Below are 21236 nucleotides of genomic sequence, written 5' to 3'. Positions count from 1 at the left end.
GTGTGAGAAGCTGACACTACTGCTGTCTGCACTGTACCTGTGCTGTGTATACATGTCATGGTGTAGTAGTGTGTGTGAGGGAAGGCTGGCTCTGCTGCTGTCAGCACTGTACCTGTGCTGTGTATAGTTATACATGCCATGGTGTAGTAGTGTGTGTGAGGGGAGACTGGCACTGCTGATGTCTGCACTGTACCTGTGCTGTGTATACATGTCATGGTGTAGTAGTGTGTGTGAGGGGAGGCTGGCACTGCTGCTGTCTGTCGTGTACCTGTGCTGTGTATACATGTGATGGTGTAGTAGTGTGTGTGAGGAGGAGGCTGGCACTGCTGCTGTCCGCACTGTACCTGTACTGTGTATACATGTCATGGTGTAGTAGTGTGTGTGAGGGGAGGCTGTCATGGTGTAGTAGTGTGTGTGACGGGAGGCTGTCATGGTGTAGTAGTGTGTGTGAGGGGGAGGCTGGCACTGCTGCTGTCTGCACTGTACCTGTGCTGTGTATACATGTCATGGTGTAGTACTATGTGTGAGGGGAGACTGGCACTGCTGATGTCTGCACTGTACCTATGCTGTGTATACATGTCATGGTGTAGTAGTGTGTGTGAGGGAAGGCTGGCACTGCTGCTGTCTGTTGTGTACCTGTGCTGTGTATATTTGTCATGGTGTAGTAGTGTGTGTGAGGAGGAGGCTGGCACTGCTGCTGTCTGTCCTGCACCTGCGCTGTGTATACATGTCATGGTGTAGTAGTGTGTGTGAGGAGGAGGCTGGCACTGCTGCTGTCTGCACTGTACCTGTACTGTGTATACATGTCATGGTGTAGTAGTGTGTGTGAGGGGAGGCTGTCATGGTGTAGTAGTGTGTGTGAGGGGAGGCTGTCATGGTGTAGTAGTGTGTGTGAGGGGTAGACTGGCACTGCTGCTGTCTGCACTGTACCTGTGCTGTGTATACATGTCATGGTATAGTACTGTGTGTGAGGGGAGACTGGCACTGCTGCTGTCTGCACTGTACCTGTTCTGTGTATACATGTCATGGTATAGTAGTGTGTGAGAGGCTGGCACTGCTGCTGTCTGCACTGTACCTGTGCTGTGTATACATGTCATGGTGTAGTACTGTGTGTGAGGGGAGACTGGCACTGCTGATGTCCACTCTGCACTGTACCTGTGCTGTGTATACATGTCATGGTGTAGTAGTGTGTGTGAGGGGAGGCTGTCATGGTGTAGTAGTGTGTGTGAGGGGGAGGCTGGCACTGCTGCTGTCTGCACTGTACCTGTGCTGTGTATACATGTCATGGTGTAGTACTGTGTGTGAGAGAAGACTGGCACTGCTAATTTCTGCACTGTACCTGTGCTGTGTATACATGTCATGGTGTAGTAGTGTGTGTGTGAGGGGAGGCTGTCATGGTGTAGTAGTGTGTGTGAGGGGAGGCTGGCACTGCTTCTGTCTGCACTGTACCTGTGCTGTGTATACATGTCACGATTTAGTATGTGTGTGAGGTGGAGGCTGGCACTGTTTCTGTTTGCACTGTACCTGCAATATATGTGTGTGTGTGTGTCTGTGTGTATGTGCATGTGTGTGTCTGTATGTATATATGTGCGTGTGTGTGTGTGTGTGAGAGAGAGAGTGTTTATGTGTATATGTGTGTGTATGTATATATGTATGTGTGTGTGTGGTAGAGTGTTTATGTGTGTGAGTGAGTGTGAGAGAGAGAGAGTGTGTATATGTTAGTGTGTGTATGTATATATGTATGTGTATGTGTGTATATGTTTGTGTGCATGCATATATGTATGTGTGTGTGTGGGAAAGTGTTTATGTGTATATGTATGTATGGGTGTGTGTATGTATATATGTAGGTGTGTGTGTAAGAGTGTTTATGTGTGTGTGTGTGCGTGTGTATAATTGTGTGTGTGTGTGTGTGTGTGAGAGAGAGAGAGAGAGAGAGAGAGAGAGTGTATATGTGAGTGTGTATGTATATATGTATGTGTGTGTGTGTGTGTGTGTGTGTGAATGTGTGTGTGTGTGTGTGTGTGAATGTGTGTGTGTTGGAGAGTCTGTGTTTATGTATATGTGTGAGTGTGTGTGGGAGAGTGTGTATGTGTAATTATGTGTGTGTATATGTGAGTGTATGTGTGTGTATGTATGTGTGTGTGTGTGTGTGTGTATGTTTTGTGAATGTGTGTGTGTGAGAGAGAGTGTGTATGTGTGAGTGTGTGTTTATGTGTGAGTGCGTGTGCATGTGTGAGTGTTTGTATTTGTGAGTGTGTGCCTGTGTATGTGTGTGTATGTATGTATATGTGTGTATGTTTGAGTGTGTGTATGTATGTGTGTGTAAGTATGTATATATGTGTATGTGTGTATGTATATATGTGTATGTATGTATGTATGTGTGTATGTGTGTGAGTGTGGGAGAGTATGTGTGTGTGTATGTGTGTGAGTGTGTGTGTGTATGTATATATGTGTATGTATATGTGTGTGTGTGTGAGTGTGGGAGAGTGTGTGTGTCTGTGCATGTGTGTGAGTGTGGGAGAGTGTGTGTGTGAGTGTGTGTGAGTGTGGGAGAGTGTGTGTGAGTGTGGGAGAGTGTGTGTATGTGAGTATGTGTGTGTGTGTATATGTATGTGTGTGTGTGTGTGTGAGTGTATGTATGTGTGTGTGTGTGAGTGTGTGTATGTGTATGTATGTGTATGTGTGTGTGAGTGTATGTGTGTGTGTGTGTGTCAAAATTCAGCAGTTTGTGTAAGAAGTAGTACATTTGGTATCATGAGTTCACATAATGCATTACTTTCAGTGATTTATTTAAAACTCTGTTATGCTATTGTAGTAACTTTTTTTTTAACCATCTGTAATCTATATGATTCAGTCACAAAATATTCAATGCTAATCTATCTATATATATTTAATTTGCAGTTTCCCCTGTCAGGTCCCAGTCTTCAAGCATTTCATCCTTTTTCAGCTCAATAAGCAACTTGCTAGTTTCTGCATTACAACTCAGCGAGCAAATCAGCAGTGGGATATCTGTTACTGAACCGACACAGACCAATGATACGACAGCATCTTATACTTACAACAATAACCAAAGTCAACCAACCAGTACCCAACTGACATCTTCTAGCCCAAATAACAATACCCTGTCAGTAAATACCAGTATCCCAGTGAACAACTCCAGTACAGGAACCAGTACCCAATCAGTACCACCCAGTATCCCAGTGACCAACTCCAGTGCAGGAACCAGTACCCAATCAGTACCACCCAGTATCCAAGTGACCAACTCCAGTACAAGAATCAGTACCCAATCAGTACCAACCAGTATCCCAGTGACCAACTCCAGTACAGGAATCAGTACCCAATCAGTACCACCCAGTATCCCAGTGACCAACTCCAGTACAGGAATCAGTACCCAATCTGTACCACCCAGTATCCCAGTAACCAACTCCAGTACAGGAACCAGTAACCTGTCAGGACAAGCCAACGTCTCAGTTACCAAATTCAGTACCTTATTCCAACCAAGCGGAAACAACTTCATAACTTTATGTGAGTTAAGTCATAATCTGTCAAAGTAAATAAAAGCTTAACCTAGGTTACAACATGGCAGCACATATTACTTTATCTAATAGTTCTCATATGTGCTCTGAGCTCCCTCAAACATTTTTATAAAAGCAATTTATTTCCTTTGCAGTTTTTATTTATTTTTTGCAATATACAAGACGCTCACGAAAAAATATATGTTTTTACCAGTTCATCATACATACTGTATATGCATTCAAGAAAAGTTCTACGGGGGTTTTTGGGGGATACTGGGCACCTTTAGACACACATGTAGCACCCCCCTTGAGCTGCAAAGGGCTTTATATATTATGTGTGCTGTCTTTCAACTTTTTCACTACTTTTGTTAGCCCCATCCAAAATATTAAAGGGACAGTCTAGTCAAAATTAAACTTTCATTATTCAGATTGGGCATGCAATTTTAAACAACTTTAAAAATTACTTGTATCCACAAATTTGCATTGTTCTCATTGTATTCTTTGTTGAAAGCTAAACCTAGGTAAGTGATAAGAGGCGGCCTTGTACGGCTAATTTCTAAGCCGTACAAGGCCGCCTCTTATCTCAGTGCATTTTGACAGTTTTTCACAGCTAGACAGCACTAGTTCATGTGTGCCATATAGATAACATTGTGCTCACTCCCATGGAGTTACCTAGGAGTCAGCACTGATTGTCTAAAATCAAGTATGTCGAAATAAGGGGCAGTCTGCATAGGCTTAGATACAAGGTAATCCCAGAAGTTAAACTGTTAGTTCTTTTATTAATAGAATATTTCCATAAATATTATCTCTGTGGTGTAATCCAGTTATGTTATATATATATATATATATATATATATATATATATATATATCCTAGGTTACACTATTATTTCAGCAGTAACCTCCAAATGACGTGGGTATATTTATCTGAGCAGTTGAAACCAACGTGATATATACTTACACAACAATAATTCTATCTAAAATGTAACATTTAATCCTTAGTTCTGATCAGTTACCTTTATATACACATTGAATATAATTATGTAAAAACTAGATTATGAATCAATTTATACGCGTTTATGCTGTTACAATTTTCTATACAAAGCAGACCTTAAAGTATATCTCTAAAAATGTACCTTAGCTCCAAATAGATCACCTATTAAGATATCACAAATGAGAATACCAGAGCAATCTATAATAAGCCAGCAACTCAAATTTACTGCCCCTATAGGGGTCACTAAGTTATAATGCTCAATTAATCACCACAAGGGAAACTGTATATTATTAACACAACAGACAATTTATGTGCAATTTCTAAGAGATTTTACAATAAATAAGACTGACTTATAAATATAGTAAATATAAAGTCTTTTCCAGCAATAAAATGATTTGGCACCATTATAATCATTTCTACACTACACAGGACTTTTTAAATTTTAGACCTGTGCATAATATTAAATCTATAGTATCTATGTGCATCTACATACAGTATATATATATATATATATATATATATATATATATATATATATATATATATATATATATACACAGTATATGGATATATAACCTACATATCCTTAGTGCATGTCTCACTATAATTTCCTACTTATAACATTTTTATTAGATGTGTTTAAAAGTCATATTTCTATTAGGGTATTTTAAAGGATTTTTATAATTTAATACTTTCAGTATGGTATTAATTAATATATCAGTTCATTTAATATACTGGTATATATTTTGCATTTCCTAGTCACTGTCTTATATCATATATGTAATTGGAAGTGAACTCTGTAGTAACTAATTGTACAGATTCATTTGATTCACATTTCCTATTAATATAAATTTACTCCACATTTAGTACATCTCTTGATAATGTTATCTTGAATGCATGAAAACACAAATATGATATTTATTGAACAACTTATTGCAGATGAATTCATTTCCACTGAGTGGTCTATTAGATTCCTGGAAAAAGAAAAGGTTGTTTATTTACATATTTCAAATCAATACAGCATATTTATATGATATAGTGTGCAACATGTGTAAGACATGCGATATGCCCCTCAGAACCCATATATATATATATATATATATATATATATATATATATATATATATATATATATATATATATATATATATACACTGTATATATATATATACAGTATATATTGCTGAGGTATAAATGAAAATTTAAACAGTTTATTTAAATCTTAAAGGGACACTGAACCCAAATTTTTTCTTTTGTAATTCAGAAAGAGCATGCAATTTTAAGCAACTTTCTAATTTACTCCTATTATCAATTTTTCTTCGTTCTCTTGCTATCATTATTTGAAAAAGAAGGCATTTAAGCTTTTTTTTGGTTTCAGTACTCTGGACAGCACTTTTTTATTGGTGGATGAATTTATCCACCAATCAGCAAGGGCAACCCAGGTTGTTCACCAAAAATGGGCCGGCATCTAAACTTACATTCTTGCATTTCAAATAAAGATACCAAGAGAATGAAGAAAATTTGCTAATAGGAATAAATTAGAAAGTTGCTTAAAATTCAAGGCTTAATCTGAATCACAAAATAAATTTTTTGGGTACAGTGTCCCTTTAAGTTTTCATATGAATTCCTAACTTCTCCTTCTGATATTAAAATTTTAACTGCCATCCAGTCTGGGAGTTTGTGTATTGAAACTCAGCATGGAACAATTAAACACCTAGATAATAGATATTTACATTTCCTGTCCATCCTGGAAATGTATCTCAAACTGCAGACTTCTAGGCTGCGATCCACAGGGGTTCCCGTGATCTAAGTAATAGGTTTCTTAGGCCAAATTAATTTAAAGCTTTCAATCTGGGAAGACTATACAACAAGAACTCTTTAGAAAGTACCTCTTTTCTGAGACCGTGATCAAAGGTTCTTGAGATGTTACATTATCTCTTATAGTTTGGGACAAATGTTTGCTCTTTAGAAGTCCTATCTAGTGAAACTCCGAACAGCAGGAGGTCTGAGTAAACACACTTTCTTTCATATGTACTGGGACATGTCAGGCTTATAATGTGTCTCTGACAACAGTAACGGGGGTCTGTGTTACACTCTCTCAGGCCATTTACAAATGCTGCATCGTTACAGATGACAAAATATTTTTATATCATAGGAGATATGAATTAACTATTAATCTGTATATTTTACAAAAGTCATTGCCCTTTTACATGACAAAACAAATATTAATATAACTGTGGAATGGGTATTAAAGGGATTATCTATTTTTTTAAACCATACAAATTCTAAATTAGACTGTCCCTTTAAGTACAAGAACTAACACTGATTTTGAGTGAACATAGCAGGTAAAACTTTCAAAAAGTATGTGGTCATAAAATTTTGTTCTAGTAAGCACAAATGATGTGCTCTGAAAGTGGTAAAAACTCCAAACTTTATTAAAAAATGAAAAACAAACATGGAAATTTACCAAACTGATGCGTTTCACACTAAAAGGCATTTAGTTATAGATAATTAAAACTGAATTACATCTTTGAATAGAAACATATTTCCAATATACATGTTTTGGCAACAATGCTTCTAGCAAAAGTTATCACTGTTTTAGTGTTAGCATTTTTCTCTGCATGTGCATGTGAAGCATAGTTAGATATTCTCAGTGCACCAGCATTTTAAATACTACATTTGCTCAGAGTGCCAGTAGGGCTGGTATCATGTCAGCAAAAAAGGGAGTCATCAATAGATGGTATAAGCACCTTAGACTCTCTGAGCATGTACTGTGTTTAAAATGCTGTTGCATGGCGCATACTTAAAGGGCCACTAAACCCAAAATCTTTCTTTCATGATTGAGATAGAGAATACAAATTTAAACAACATTACAATTTACTTCTATTATTTATTTTGCTTCATTTTTTAGATATTCTTAGTTGAAGAAAAAGCAATGCAGATGGGTGAGCCAATCACACGAGGCTTCTATGTGCAGCAACAAATCAGCAGCTACTGAGAATATCTAGATATGCTTTTCAGCAAAGAATATCAAGAGAATAAAACAAATTAGATAATAGAAGTAAATTAGAAAGATGTTTAAAATTGCATTCTCTTTCTAAATCATGAAAGAAAAAATTTGGGTTTCATGTCCCTTTAAATACAATTTTCTAAAAGTTATAGCTTATATTAGAAGCATTTTTGCAAATGCGTGTATCTTGCATCTATTAAAAACTAAAATGCATCAATGTGGATTCCAATTTTGTTCGTAATATCCCTTTAATGCTATGAAAAAGACCCCAAAGATCTTGTGTGGTTTGGTTTCTCCCCATGAGGTGAGCATTTGATCCTCAGTCCCTAAAACTTTACACAGATTTCTACAATATTTAAAGGACACTTAAGGGACATGAACCCCAATTTTTTTTCTTTTATTATTATTCAGATAGAGCATTCAGTTTAATATAACTTTCCTTTTTTTACCATTACCCAATTTGTTTTGTTCTATTTGTATCCTTTGTTGAAAATTATACCTAGGTAGGCTCAGAAGCTTCTGATTGGTTGCTGCACATATATGCAGATGGTCATTGGCTTTAAGCTAACTCCCAGTAGTGCATTGATGCACATTCAACAAAAGAAACCAAGAGAATGAAGCAAATTAGATCATATAAATACATTGGAAAGTTGTTTAAAATTTTATTTTTTTATTAAATTTGTGCTAGAAAAATTTTGGGTTTCATGTCCCTTTAAAGAAATAAAAAATACATCTGTACATTATTCCCAAGCTAATCTTTGTTTTCAATAATACATTTTTATATCTAGAATTTATTACAGTAAGTGTTGAATTCCTTTTAAGAGACAAAGACCTAAAACTACATTTTTTTTTATTTTCCAGATATAACCTCAGCAGGAGTCATTGATGATTTTCCACTGTGGACCACAGTCCTTGTCTCTCTGGCAGTCATAAATATGCCCCAGTTTTAGCAAGAGCCTTCTCTGTAAGTCTTATTAAAAATATACACAACAGATAAAAAAACAAACAGAAAAAATAAAAATGATAGGTTTTCTACATCACCATGCAATTTGAAGTCCAAATAAAAAAAATATATGTGATATAATATAAAGTCCAATGAAGGAAGAAACTTCCAGTTGAAAGATAGAAGCATGGGTTGGGACATTTTAAAACAAGAACATATAAGGGGGTAGTTATCATCGTGTCAACTTTCCTGCCTTCACCGGCCCAATACGCCCGCCTAAGCTCGCCTACCTTCGCCACCGCGGACCTGAAAAAATTCGCCTAAGTTATCAAATAAAGCTGTCAAAAAGCCGCGGGGCGATGAGCAGCGGACTGTGAGAGTTATCACTCATCCGATCTCGCTGCTCTTCGGCTTTTTCACAGCTTTATTGCTAGCCTGTCACTAAGCACTCACACTAAACTCCACTGTTCTACCCCCTATACCGGCGCCCCCGAAGCCCCCCGCAACTAAATAAAGTTACTAACCCCTAAACCGCCGCTCCTAGACCCTGCCGCAGCTCTTATAAATGTATTAACCCCTAAACCGCCGCTCCTAGACCCTGCCGCAACTCTGATAAATGTATTAACCCCTAAACCGCCGCTCACGGACATCGCCGCAACCTACATTATACCTAGTAACCCCTATCCTGCCCCCCCTATACCGTCGCCCTCTATAATAAAGTTATTAACCCCTATCCTGCCGATCCCGCACCTCGCTGCAACTAAATAAATAGTTTAACCCCTAAACCGCCGCTCCCTGACCAGCCAATCAGATTGAGATCGCATTCTATTGGCTGTTCCGATCAGCCAATAGAATGCGAGCTCAATCTGATTGGCTGATTGGATCAGCCAATCGGATTGAACTTGAATCTGATTGGCTTATTCATTCAGCCAATCAGATTTTTCCTACCTTAATTCTGATTGGCTGATAGAATCCGATCAGCCAATCGGAATTGAACAGACGCCATCTTGGATGACGTCCCTTAAAGGAGCCTTCATTCATCGGTAGTCCGTCGGTAAAGAAGGATGTTCCACGTTGGCGGGATGAAGATTGAAGACCCGGCTTGGAAGATGACATCGCCCGGATAGAAGACTTCTTCAGCGCCTCTTGGAAGATGACATCGCCCGGATCGAAGACTTCTTCAGCGCCGCTTGGAGGATCACTTCATCGGATGGAAGATTTCTTCAGCGCCGCTTGGAGGATAACTTCTTCCGCTCCGGATGTCCACTTCGGTTCCATCGCTGCTCGGCTGAGTGAAGACGACTCAAGGTAGGATGATCTTCAGGGGATTAGTGTTAGGTTATTTTAAGGGGGGTTTGGGTTAGATTAGGGGTATGTAGGTGGTGGGTTTTAATGTTGGGGGGGTTGTATTTTTCTTTTACAGGCAAAAGAGCTGAATTATTTGGGGCATGCCCCACAAATGGCCCTTTTAAGGGCTGGTAAGGTAAAAGAGCTTTGAACTTTTTTAATTTAGAATAGGGTAGGGCATTTTTTTATTTTGGGGGGTTTGTTATTTTATTAGGGGGCTTAGATTAGGTGTAAGTAGCTTAAAATTGTTGTAATATTTTTAACATGTTTGTAACTTATATTTTTTATTTTTTGTAACTTAGCTTTTTTTATTTTTTGTACTTTAGTTAGTTTATGTAATTGTATTTAATTGTAGTTATTTGTAGTTAATTTATTTAATTAATGTAATGATAGTGTAGTGTTAGGTTTAATTGCAACTTAGGTTAGGATTTATTTTACAGGTAATTTTGTATTTCTTTTAGCTAGGTAGTTATTAAATAGTTAATAACTATTTAATAACTATTCTAACTAGCTAAAATAAATACAAAGTTACCTGTAAAATAAATATAAATCCTAAAATAGCTACAATGTAATTATTAATTAAATTGTAGCTATCTTAGGGTTTATTTTACAGGTAAGTATTTAGTTTAAATAGGAATAATTTATTTAAGTATAGTGTAGTGTTAGGTGTAATTGTAATTTAGGTTAGTTTTTATTTTACAGGTAAATTTCTCTTTATTTTAGCTAGGTAAGCTATTAAATAGTTAATAACTATTTAATAGCTATTGTACCTAGTTAAAATAAATTGAAAGTTACCTGTAAAATAAAAACTAACCTAAGTTACAATTACACCTAACACTACACTATACTTAAATAAATTATTCCTATTTAAACTAAATATTTACCTGTAAAATAAACCCTAAGATAGCTACAATGTAATTAATATTGTAGCTATATTAGGGTTTATTTTACAGGTAAGTATTTAGTTTTAAATAGGATTAACTTAGTTAATAAGAGAAATATTATTTAGATTTATTTAATTAATATTTAAGTTAGGGGGGTGTTAGGGTTAGTGTTAGACTTAGGTTTAGGGGTTAATAATTTTATTACAGTGGCAGCGGTGTAGTGGGGGGCAGGATAGGGGTTAATAAATTTATTATAGGTGGCGACGGTGTAGGGGGGGCAGGATAGGGGTTAATAAATTTAATATAGGTTGCGGCGGGTTCAGGGAGCGGCGGTTTAGGGGTTAAACTATTTATTTGCGGCGAGGTGCGGGATCAGCAGGATAGGGGTTAATAACTTTATTATAGAGGGCGCGGTATAGGGGGGGCAGGATAGGGGTTACTAGGTATAATGTAGGTGGCGGTGGGCTCCGGGAGCGGCGGTTTAGGGGTTAAGACATTTATTATAGTTGCGGTGGGCTCCGGGAGCGGCGGTTTAGGGGTTAATATGTATAGAGTAGCTTGCGGTGGGCTCCGGGAGCGGCGGTTTAGGGGTTAAACACTTTATTTAGTTGCGGCAGTGTAGGGGGGGACAGATTAGGGGTGTTTAGACTCGGGGTACATGTTAGGGTGTTAGGTGTAGACATTTCCCATAGGAATCAATGGGATGTCTGTCAGCAGCGAACATGAACTTTCGCTATGGTCAGACTCCCAGTGATTCCTATGGGATCCGCAGCCTCCAGGGTAGCGGTTTGAAAACCAGGTACGCTGGGCCGTAAAAGTGCCGAGCGTACCTGCTAGTTTTTTGATAACTAGCAAAAGTAGTCAGATTGTGCCGCACTTGTGTGCGGAACATCTGGAGTGACGTAAGAATCGATCTGTGTCGGACTGAGTCCGGCGGATCGAAGTTTACGTCACAAAATTCTACTTTTGCCGGGATCTAGCCTTTGATAACTAAGGCGAATCAGCCTCGCCACAAATACGCTGCGGAATTCCAGCGTATTTGAGGTTGACGGCTTGATAACTACCCCCCATAGGGTAGAGTGGAATGACCTCCTGACGCGTTTCGTGCTGAAACTAGCACTTAATCATAGAGACTTCCAATTTGCTAATAGATTTACTGAGCTCACTCAGTAAATCTATTTGGTCTTCCCCAACTTCAAAAGAAAGAGACACTTTTCATAGTCAGATTCTCCAAATACAGGCAGAGATATAATAGACAGTATACACCTTTAGATTTATCTATAAAATATTTAGATATGAGTAGTAAAACAACTTTGATTTCATTATTTATTCTTCCCCTTTTTTCTAGCTTAGCACTGCAGATTGTGGCAATGGTACATTGCAGCATTGTCAAGGCCAACCATACTACATATCTTTCCCTCATTTGTTTTATACTAACATATGATAGTGGCTAGCCTTGTCAGCTACAAACTCAAACCCAGATGAGCTCCTTCCTATAAGGCAAGTGGTGGGCGGGATTTGGCTTTTGAAAAAACAAATGCAGCAAACAGGAGATTAATTTGTTTTACAATTGTTTAGACTTGGCTGATATGCTATACAACATAAATAGATTGTTATTTGATGTCTTTTTAACCCAGACAAGGGGTAACTCACATTTTGTTTAAGGGATATGATATAACACTCAGTTTTAAACAACTTTCCAATGTATTTGTGTTATCTTATTTGCTTTGTTCTCTTGCTATGCTTTGTAGAAAAGAATGCATAGGTTGGCTCAAGCGTATGGATTAGTGAATATTTCACAACATCTGATTAAATGAAATTAATTTTAACACATTCATTTGCTCTTTTCGCATTTCAAATGTTTGAAAAACATTCTAATATTCGAATTAGAAAAATTCAAATTGATATATATTTTGAATGCTATCTTTAAAGTGATGGTAAACTCTCCTCTTTATAAAAAAAACAGGGGCGCGATCCGATATATGGCGCAGGTTTTGGCGCAAGCGTGGAAACCTGCACCGCCCGTAGTTTGACCTTGCACATCGAGCTATCACATATACAGCGCCGGCAGTTGCTAAAGTCCCGTAAGTCGGACAAACTAGCGATGTCCAGAAATAAGCGTAAGTACAAATTTCTGGAGTCGCCAGTGACTTACGGCACTTTAAAATATCCCGTAACTGTCTAACACGCCTCCCAAAAATAGCCCGACACGTATACCCCTCTATCCGCAACCCCCCCTCTCACTCCTAACAATAAATGTTTTAACCCCTAAACCGCCGCTCCCGGACCCCGCCGCCACCTATATTATATGTATTACCCCCTAATCTGAGCCCCCTACACCTCCGCAACCTATATTAAATATATGAACCCCTAATATGATCCCCCTACACCGCCGCCACCTATATTAAATATATTAACCCCTAATATGATCCCCTACACCGCCGCCACCTATTTTAAATATATTAACCCCTAAACCTAAGTCTAACCCTAACACCCCCTAACTTAATTATTATTGAAATAAATCTAAATAATATTAATATTATTAACTAAATTATTTCTATTTAAAACTAAATACTTACCTATAAAATAAACCCTAAGATAGCTACAATATAATTAATAATTACATTGTAGCTATTTTAGGGTTTATATTTATTTTACAGGTAACTTTCTATTTATTTTAACTAGGTACAATAGCTATTAAATAGTTAATAACTATTTAATAGCTAGCTAGTTAAAATAATTACAAAATTACCTGTAAAATATATCCTAACCTTAGTTACCATTACACCTAACACTACACTATCAATAAATTAATTAAATAAACTACAATTATCTCAACTAAAATACAATTAAATACACTAAACTATATTACAAAAACAAACAAACACTAAATTACAAAAAATAAAAAAAGATTACAATAATTTTAAGCTAATTACACCTAATCTAAGCCCCCTAATAAAATAAAAAAGCCCCCCAAAATAATAAAATTTCCCTACCCTAAACTAAATTACAAAAGTAATCAGCTCTATTACCAGCCCTTAAAAGGGCCTTTTGCGGGGCATTGCCCCAAAGTAATCAGCTCTTTTACCTGTAAAAAAAGAACAACCCCCCCCATTACAACCCACCACCCACACACCCCTACTCTAAAACCCACCCGATCCCCCCTTAAAAAAACCTAAGTCTAACACCCAAGTGCTCCTTACCTGTCCTGAAGACTGGCGGAGAAGGTCCTGTTCCAGGCGGTGAAGTCTTCTTCTAAGCGGCGACATCTTCTTCTTCCAGGAACCAGCCTGCGCGGAGCGGAGGAGTTGAAGACCGATGACCGCGGAGCTGAAGACCGTCCACTCTGGAACTGTCCTGAAGACCGGCGATGCTGTAACTGAAGATCGGCGACGCTGGAACTGAAGACCGCGGAGCCATGGCGCGTGGAGGATCCTCTTCATACGATCTCCACCGTACACTGAATAGGAATTCAAGGTACGCGATTAAAAATGGCGTCCCTTGAATTCCTATTGGCTGATTTGAGCCTTCAAATTCAAATCAGCCAATCGGATGAGAGCTACTGTAATTCTATTGGCTAATTTGAATAGTCAATAGAATAAGAGCTACTGTAATTCTAATCAGCCAATAGAAATACAGTAGCTCTTATTCAATTGGCTATTCAAATCAGCCAATAGAATTACAGTAGCTCTCATCCGATTGGCTGATTTGAATTTGAAGGCTCAAATCAGCCAATAGGAATTAAAGGGACGCCATTTTTAATCGCGTTCTTTGAATTCCTATTCAGTGTACGGCGGAGATCGTATGAAGAGGATCCTCCACGCACCATGGCTCCGCGATCTTCAGTTCCAGCATCGCCGATGTTCAGTTCCAGCATCGCCGGTCTTCAGTTCCAGAGTGGACGGTCTTCAGCTCCGCGGTCATCGGTCTTCAACTCCTCCACTCCGCGCCAGCTGGTTCCTGGAAGAAGAAGATGTCGCCGCTTAGAAGAAGACTTCACTGCCTGGAACAGGACCTTCTCCGCGGTCTTCAGGACAGGTAAGGAGCACTTGGGTGTTAGACTTAGGTTTTTTTAAGGGGGGATTGGGTGGGTTTTAGAGTAGGGGTGTGTGGGTTGTAATGGGGGGGGGTTTCTTTTTTTTACAGGTAAAAGAGCTGATTACTTTGGGGCAATGCCCCGCAAAAGGCCCTTTTAAGGGCTGGTAATAGAGCTGATTACTTTTGTAATTTAGTTTAGGGTAGGGAAATTTTATTATTTGGGGGGGCTTTTTTATTTTATTAGGGGGCTTAGATTAGGTGTAATTAGCTTAAAATTCTTGTAATCTTTTTTTATTTTTTGTAATTTAGTGTTTGTATTATTTTGTAATATAGTTTAGTGTATTTAATTGAATTTTAGTTGAGATAATTTTAGTTTATTTAATAAATTTATTGATAGTGTAGTATTAGGTGTAATGGTAACTTAGGTTAGGATATATTTTACAGGTAATTTTGTAATTATTTTAACTAGGTAGCTATTAAATAGTTATTAACTATTTAATAGCTATTGTACCTAGTTAAAATAAATACAAAGTTACCTGTAAAATAAATATAAACCCTAAAATAGCTACAATGTAATTATTAATTATATTGTAGCTATCTTAGGGTTTATTTTATAGGTAAGTATTTAGTTTTAAATAGGAATAATTTAGTTAATAATATTAATATTATTTAGATTTATTTCAATAATAATTAAGTTTGGGGGTGTTAGGGTTAGACTTAGGTTTAGTGGTTAATATATTTAAAATAGGTGGCGGCGGTGTAGGGGGATTATATTAGGGGTTAATATATTTAATATAGGTGGCAGCGGTGTAGGGGGATCATATTAGGGGTTAATATATTTAATATAGGTGGCGGCGGTGTAGGGGGCTCAGATTAGGGGTTAATATAGTTAATATAGGTGGCGGCGGTGTAGGGGGCTCAGATTAGGGGGTAATACATATAATATAGGTGGCGGCGGGGTCCGGGAGCGGCGGTTTAGGGGTTAATACATTTATTGTTAGGAGTGAGAGGGGGGATTGCGGATAGAGGGCTATACGTGTCGGGCTATTTTTGGGAGGCGTGTTAGACAGTTACGGGATATTTTATACTTTATTTAGTTTTTTTAGGCGGCGGCAGTTTCTAAACTACCGTAAGTCACTGGCGACTCCAGAAATTTGTACTTACGCTTATTCATGCCTTCACGTTTGTGAGTACCCTGCATCTTGTCTAGCTTGGATTCAGTGGTTTTTATTGACCTACACATGTGGCGCCTCTGTTAATGTTTTGATTACAGTTATCCATACTTACGCTTATTTCTGGACATCGCTAGTTTGTCCAACTTACGGCACTTTAGCAACTGCCAGCGCCGTATTTGTGATAGCTCGATGTGTGAGGTCAAACTACGGGTGTCGCAGGTTTCCACGCTTGCGCCAAAACCTGCGCCGTATATCGGATCGCGCCCCAGATCTGGAATGTTAGTGATCTTTTATGGAGTTTAATTCAATAGTTGTAATGAAGATGCGCTATAACTTACTTTTTAATTTAGATATGAAATTCGAATTCCCTGCAGTGCGCCACTCACTTCAAAAGTCAATTTTTCTGTGAGCTAACGGTTTGAATTGTTCTCTATTCAGCACTCTTGCTACAACAAAAGTGCCATATGGGGAGAGCGCTGATTGGACAACAGTTCAAACTTTTAGCTCACAGAAAAAATTGACTTTTAAAATCGGCGGGTGGGGCTCGGGATATTTGAATTTTATATCTATATTAAAAAGTAATTTATAGCGCAACTTCATTACAACTGATGAATTCAACTCCATCTAAAATATCACTAACATTCCAGATCTGATTTTACAAAGGGAAGAGTTTACCTTCACTTTAAATGTAATATTCGAATTAGAAAAATATTAATTAATATATTTATATCTATTATGTATCAATTTACTAAATTCCCTCCCACATCCTATTGAACTTCTGAACAGTATTTGCTAAATCGAATGTTACATTGAAAATTTCGAATGTGGATATTCAATCTAATTATGAACATTTAAAAGTCGGAAATAACATTCATTTAACTAATTTCAAGGGTTTTTTGTCGTTAACGATATTCGTTTGTCTAAAAAGAATGTCCACAGGACTATTCTATCAACCAAATGCATTGCATTTTCATCACACTCGCCCACCCCTTCTCAGGAGCAGCAAAGCACTACTGGGAGGTAGCGGCTAATTGGTGGCTGCACACATATGTAACTTGTCACCTGATGTGCTCAGCTGTCTCCCAGTAATGCATTGCTCCTCTTTCAACAAATACAGATACGAGGAGAACAAAGCAAATTTGACAATTGAAGCAAATTGGAAACATGTTTAAAATTGAATGCTCTATCTAAATTATGAAAGAACAAATTTATGTTTCATATCCCTTAAAGGCACATTGTACACATTTTTTTTCTTTGCATAAATGTTTTGTAGATGATCCATTTATATAGTCCATCTGGGGGTATTTTTGTAACAATGTAAAGTTTTGCTTATTTTTAAATAACATTGTGCTGATTTTCAGACTCCTAACCAAGCCCCAAAGTTTTAGATGTATACTGAGGTATACAGACTTCAGTTTGCTACTGTTTGTATAATGGATCTTTTCATATGCAGGGGAGGGGGGTCTGCTTTCAACCCCTTTCAGTGGGTGTCCCAGCCTTACCCATCAACAGTGCTAAATTGGGAGGTTTTATACTGGATTTTTATATCAGTATCTGTGCATTTTCTTCTTTATAGTAGTGTCTATTATATGCAGTTATATGAAAATTAGTGTATACTGTCCCTTTAACTACTATAGCACATGTACGTATACAGCCTTAACTACATAAACATGTTGTAAAGTCTGTACTTATATCACCCTAGTGACCTTGCTTGCTCTCTTTTAAACAACTTTCCAATTTTCTTCTATTGTCAATTTCGCTTCAATCTCTTGGTATCCTTTTTGAAAGAACATCAGTGCACTACTGGGAGCTAGCTCAACACATTAGTAAGCCAATGAAAAAGAGGCATATACTGTAAGTGCAGTCACCAATTAGAAGCTTGTTCCTAGCTCCTGAGCCTACCTAAGTATACTTTTCAACAAAGGATACAAATAGAATGAAGCAAATTTGTTAAAAGTACATTGGAAAGTTGTTTAAAATTGCATGAACACCCCCCCACCACCACCACCATCACCCCTGAGATAAACAAAACATTGTTGTCATCCACACTACAAGCATTGTGCAGATGATGACTACATGTGTCCTCTGCACTTAAGAGGTTAAAGTGACATACCATTTCCCAATAAAAATGCTATAATGTGTTCACACTGGGGGCTTGATGAACACATGTGGTGAGCCAATGACAAGAGCATTTGTGTGTGTAGTCACTGCTGCATCTGAAGCTACCTAGGTATGCTTTTCTACAAAGGATACCAAGAGACTGAAGTAAAAGTGACACTATAAGTAAAATACAATTCATTTAAAACCACACATACAGCTCTGTAACGTATTTATAAATAACAATAAATAATAAATAATATAATGCAGTCTACAATCTACTTTTCATCTTATTGTGCAAAAGTATCATATGAGCCCTTGAAGTTGTCAGGATAAGGTTCCCAGATGTAATTCAGACAAACTTTCACTGGGTTATTTTTTTACAGCCAACTCCCCAAATCAACATATTTTGTATCTATAGACAGAAAGCTGATTTCCAAGATATGAATCGGTCCATTTGAAATTTGACTTAAGACTGACCTCTAGTGGTGAAGTCTTACTCTACATAAAACATAATGTGTAGGGCTATAATGCATTAGTTTCCTCCTAAGTAAAATTTATGTATTTCCAATAAATATGCAAATAAATCATCTGAAAATAAATGTGATACAAAAAAATGATTGTGAAAAATATATATGCGGATAACAGTAACAATCAGTGACTTTTCTAAGATTATAATATATATATATATATATATATTAAAGCATATCTACCCAAGCCTTGCAAGAAAATACAGAACTTATTTCAGCTGTTCCCCTGCTTTGCAAACAGGTAGCTTCTGAAAGATAGTAATATCATTATATTTTACCTACCCTGTTATTTTCTGATGTGTGTATTGTTATATGTATTAGTTATTTTTTGTTTTTGCTTTGTTTTTATAATTTTAAATGCATTTTTTATCACCATTATGTCTGACCATTATGTTAAAAGTTAGTTTAACCAACTAAGGCCCATATATAATTTTTATACTTTGTGTAATGGTTTTATTCCCCTACATGAATACCTCTGTCTTATCTCTGTAATTTTGAACTTTCCCTGTGTTTTTGCTTGAATGACCCTTAGCTCAAATGTCCATAGATATACCCTCCCCATTCCTTTACATTTTTGCAGGCCAATCTGACGCTATCTCAGCTGTTCCCCTGCTTTGCAAACAGGTAGCTTCTGGAAGATAGTAATATCATTATATTTTACCTACCCTGTTATTTTCTGATGTGTGTATTTTATATGTATTGGTTATTTTTTGTTTTTGTTTTGTTTTTATAATTTTAAATGCATTTTTTTTTTTTTTTTTAATAATTTTTTATTGAGGTTTTGCGATACAAACATCAGACAATGAACGCCTTATGAGGTCAGGAACAAACATATCAATATGTAAGAAACAGTAACATTTGTAAGACAATGGATAAATATAGCCATATACAGTAATAGCAAGGCTTCTCAAACCTCTATTTTATAATATTTTTAGCTTAATGGGCAGACTAATTGGCAGGTCACTTGTGGACCATTTTAGATGCGTTAATTGAATCGTATATGATAGTCAAAAGGATAGCCACTTTTGGGCTTTATAGTAGTTGGAGGGAAACAGCGGGTAAGCACCGCTTGGAGTATGGAGGGAGGGGAGGCGGAGGTTTCTGATATGATACTAGGCTATGCTGCATAAGTAACATAATACATTGAGCTCTAAGGAGTGATAGTTGCGCTTCAAATGAAAAGACACCTAGACCACAATGATTAAGCCTTTGGGAGCATAGGTGGGGGGTAGGGAGTCATATTGGAGTGGTCAGTGAGCTAGATAGTTATTATGGATGAACATCCATGGGTCATGTAGTACTATGAAGTAGTATAGTTTGCACTATGGACCCCCTACATATGAAACTGGAACTCAGTAGACTAAAAGTATTATAGTAGTTTATCCCCCGATCCTAGACTATTATTTTATCTTATAGCTTATATTTTGGGAACCCTATTCGTCCAAGACAATATATTAATTAGAGAGGAAATGAATGCTATGCCTTATAATGCTAGGCCCTTGAAAAGGTATAGTGTTGGCGATCTAGTTGTAGGTATACCCTGGGAGCTACTAGAAACCCCACTATTGGGGAGTACAGTAGAGGCTGTATGACATAACAGAAGTAGTATTATTATTATTATTATTATCGGTTATTTGTAGAGCGCCAACAGATTCCGCAGCGCTATAAACAAAGGGGGAGTACAACAAAACAATTATAGGGTAGAGGGCCCTGCCAAGAGTTGCACTGTTGTAGTCAGCTCTTAAGAAGGTGATCTACAAACAGCTGGACTTTTAGGCTTACATGCTAAGAGGGTTCAGGGGATTGCAGTGGAGGAGAGGAACTGGTATTAGGAAAGGTTAGCGTAGGTTGTATGCGTCCCTGAACAGTAGAGTCTTTAGGGAGCACTTGAAGCTTTTAAAACTAGAAGAGAGTCTTGTGGAGCGAGGCAGAGAGTTCCACAAGGTGGGAGCCAGTCTGGAGAAGTCCTGTAAACGGGAGGGTGATGAGGTGACAAGAGAGGAGGAGAGTAGGAGGTCATGAGCAGAGCGAAGGGGACGGGAGGAAGAGTATATGGAGACAAGGTCTGAGATGTAGGGGGGAGCAGTGCAGTTGAGGGCTTTGTATGTAAGAGTGAGAGTTTTGTGTTTGATCCTAGAGGCAAGAGGAAGCCAGTGAAGGGATTGGCAGAGAGGCGCAGCAGATGAAGAGCGACGTGTAAGGAAGATGAGTCTGGCAGAGGCATTCATTATGGATTGTAAAGGAACTAGGCGGCAGGTGGGGAGACCAGAGAGGACAGAGTTGCAGTAATCAAGGCGGGAAAGAATGAGAGAGTGGATTAAAATCTTAGTTGTGTCTTGTGTAAGGAAGTGTCTAATTTTAGAGATGTTTTTAAGGTGGAAGCGGCAGGCTGGAGCCAAGGACTGAATGTGAGGAGTGAAGGAAAGATCTGAGTCAAATGTGACCCCGAGACATCGGGCATGCGGGGTAGGGGTACTGATGGAGTTGTCGACAGTTATAGAGATATTGGGGGTGGAGATTTTGGAAGAAGGGGGGAAAATGAGGAGCTCAGTTTTGGAGAGATTTAGCATGAGGTAGGGAGAGGACATCCAGGAAGAGATGTGAGAAAGACAGTTAGTGACACGAGTTAGCAAGGAAGGAGATAGTTCTGGTGCAGAGAAGTAGATTTGGGTGTCATCGGCATACAAATGATATTGGAAACCGT

General features: G+C 37.9%; 1 protein-coding gene across 4 annotated transcripts in view; it reads left to right on the top strand.

The window, feature by feature from the left end:
- Positions 1–21236, top strand: part of LOC128667137 (uncharacterized) — a 42046-nt gene that overhangs the window by 5648 nt on the left and 15162 nt on the right. For all 4 annotated transcript variants that reach the window (XR_008403295.1, XR_008403296.1, XM_053722058.1 and 1 more), the window contains exons 2-3: positions 2902–3525; positions 8380–8482. Coding sequence is in view for 2 of the 4 variants with exons in the window: in XM_053722058.1 (XP_053578033.1) it covers positions 2902–3525; positions 8380–8468 (713 nt within the window). In the remaining 2 variants the exon portion in view is untranslated. The remainder of the gene's footprint in view (positions 1–2901; positions 3526–8379; positions 8483–21236) is intronic.

The sequence above is a fragment of the Bombina bombina genome, chromosome 7 (genome assembly GCF_027579735.1).
Source record: "Bombina bombina isolate aBomBom1 chromosome 7, aBomBom1.pri, whole genome shotgun sequence".
Lineage (NCBI taxonomy): Eukaryota > Metazoa > Chordata > Amphibia > Anura > Bombinatoridae > Bombina > Bombina bombina.
This window is presented reverse-complemented; position numbering and strand designations above follow the sequence as displayed.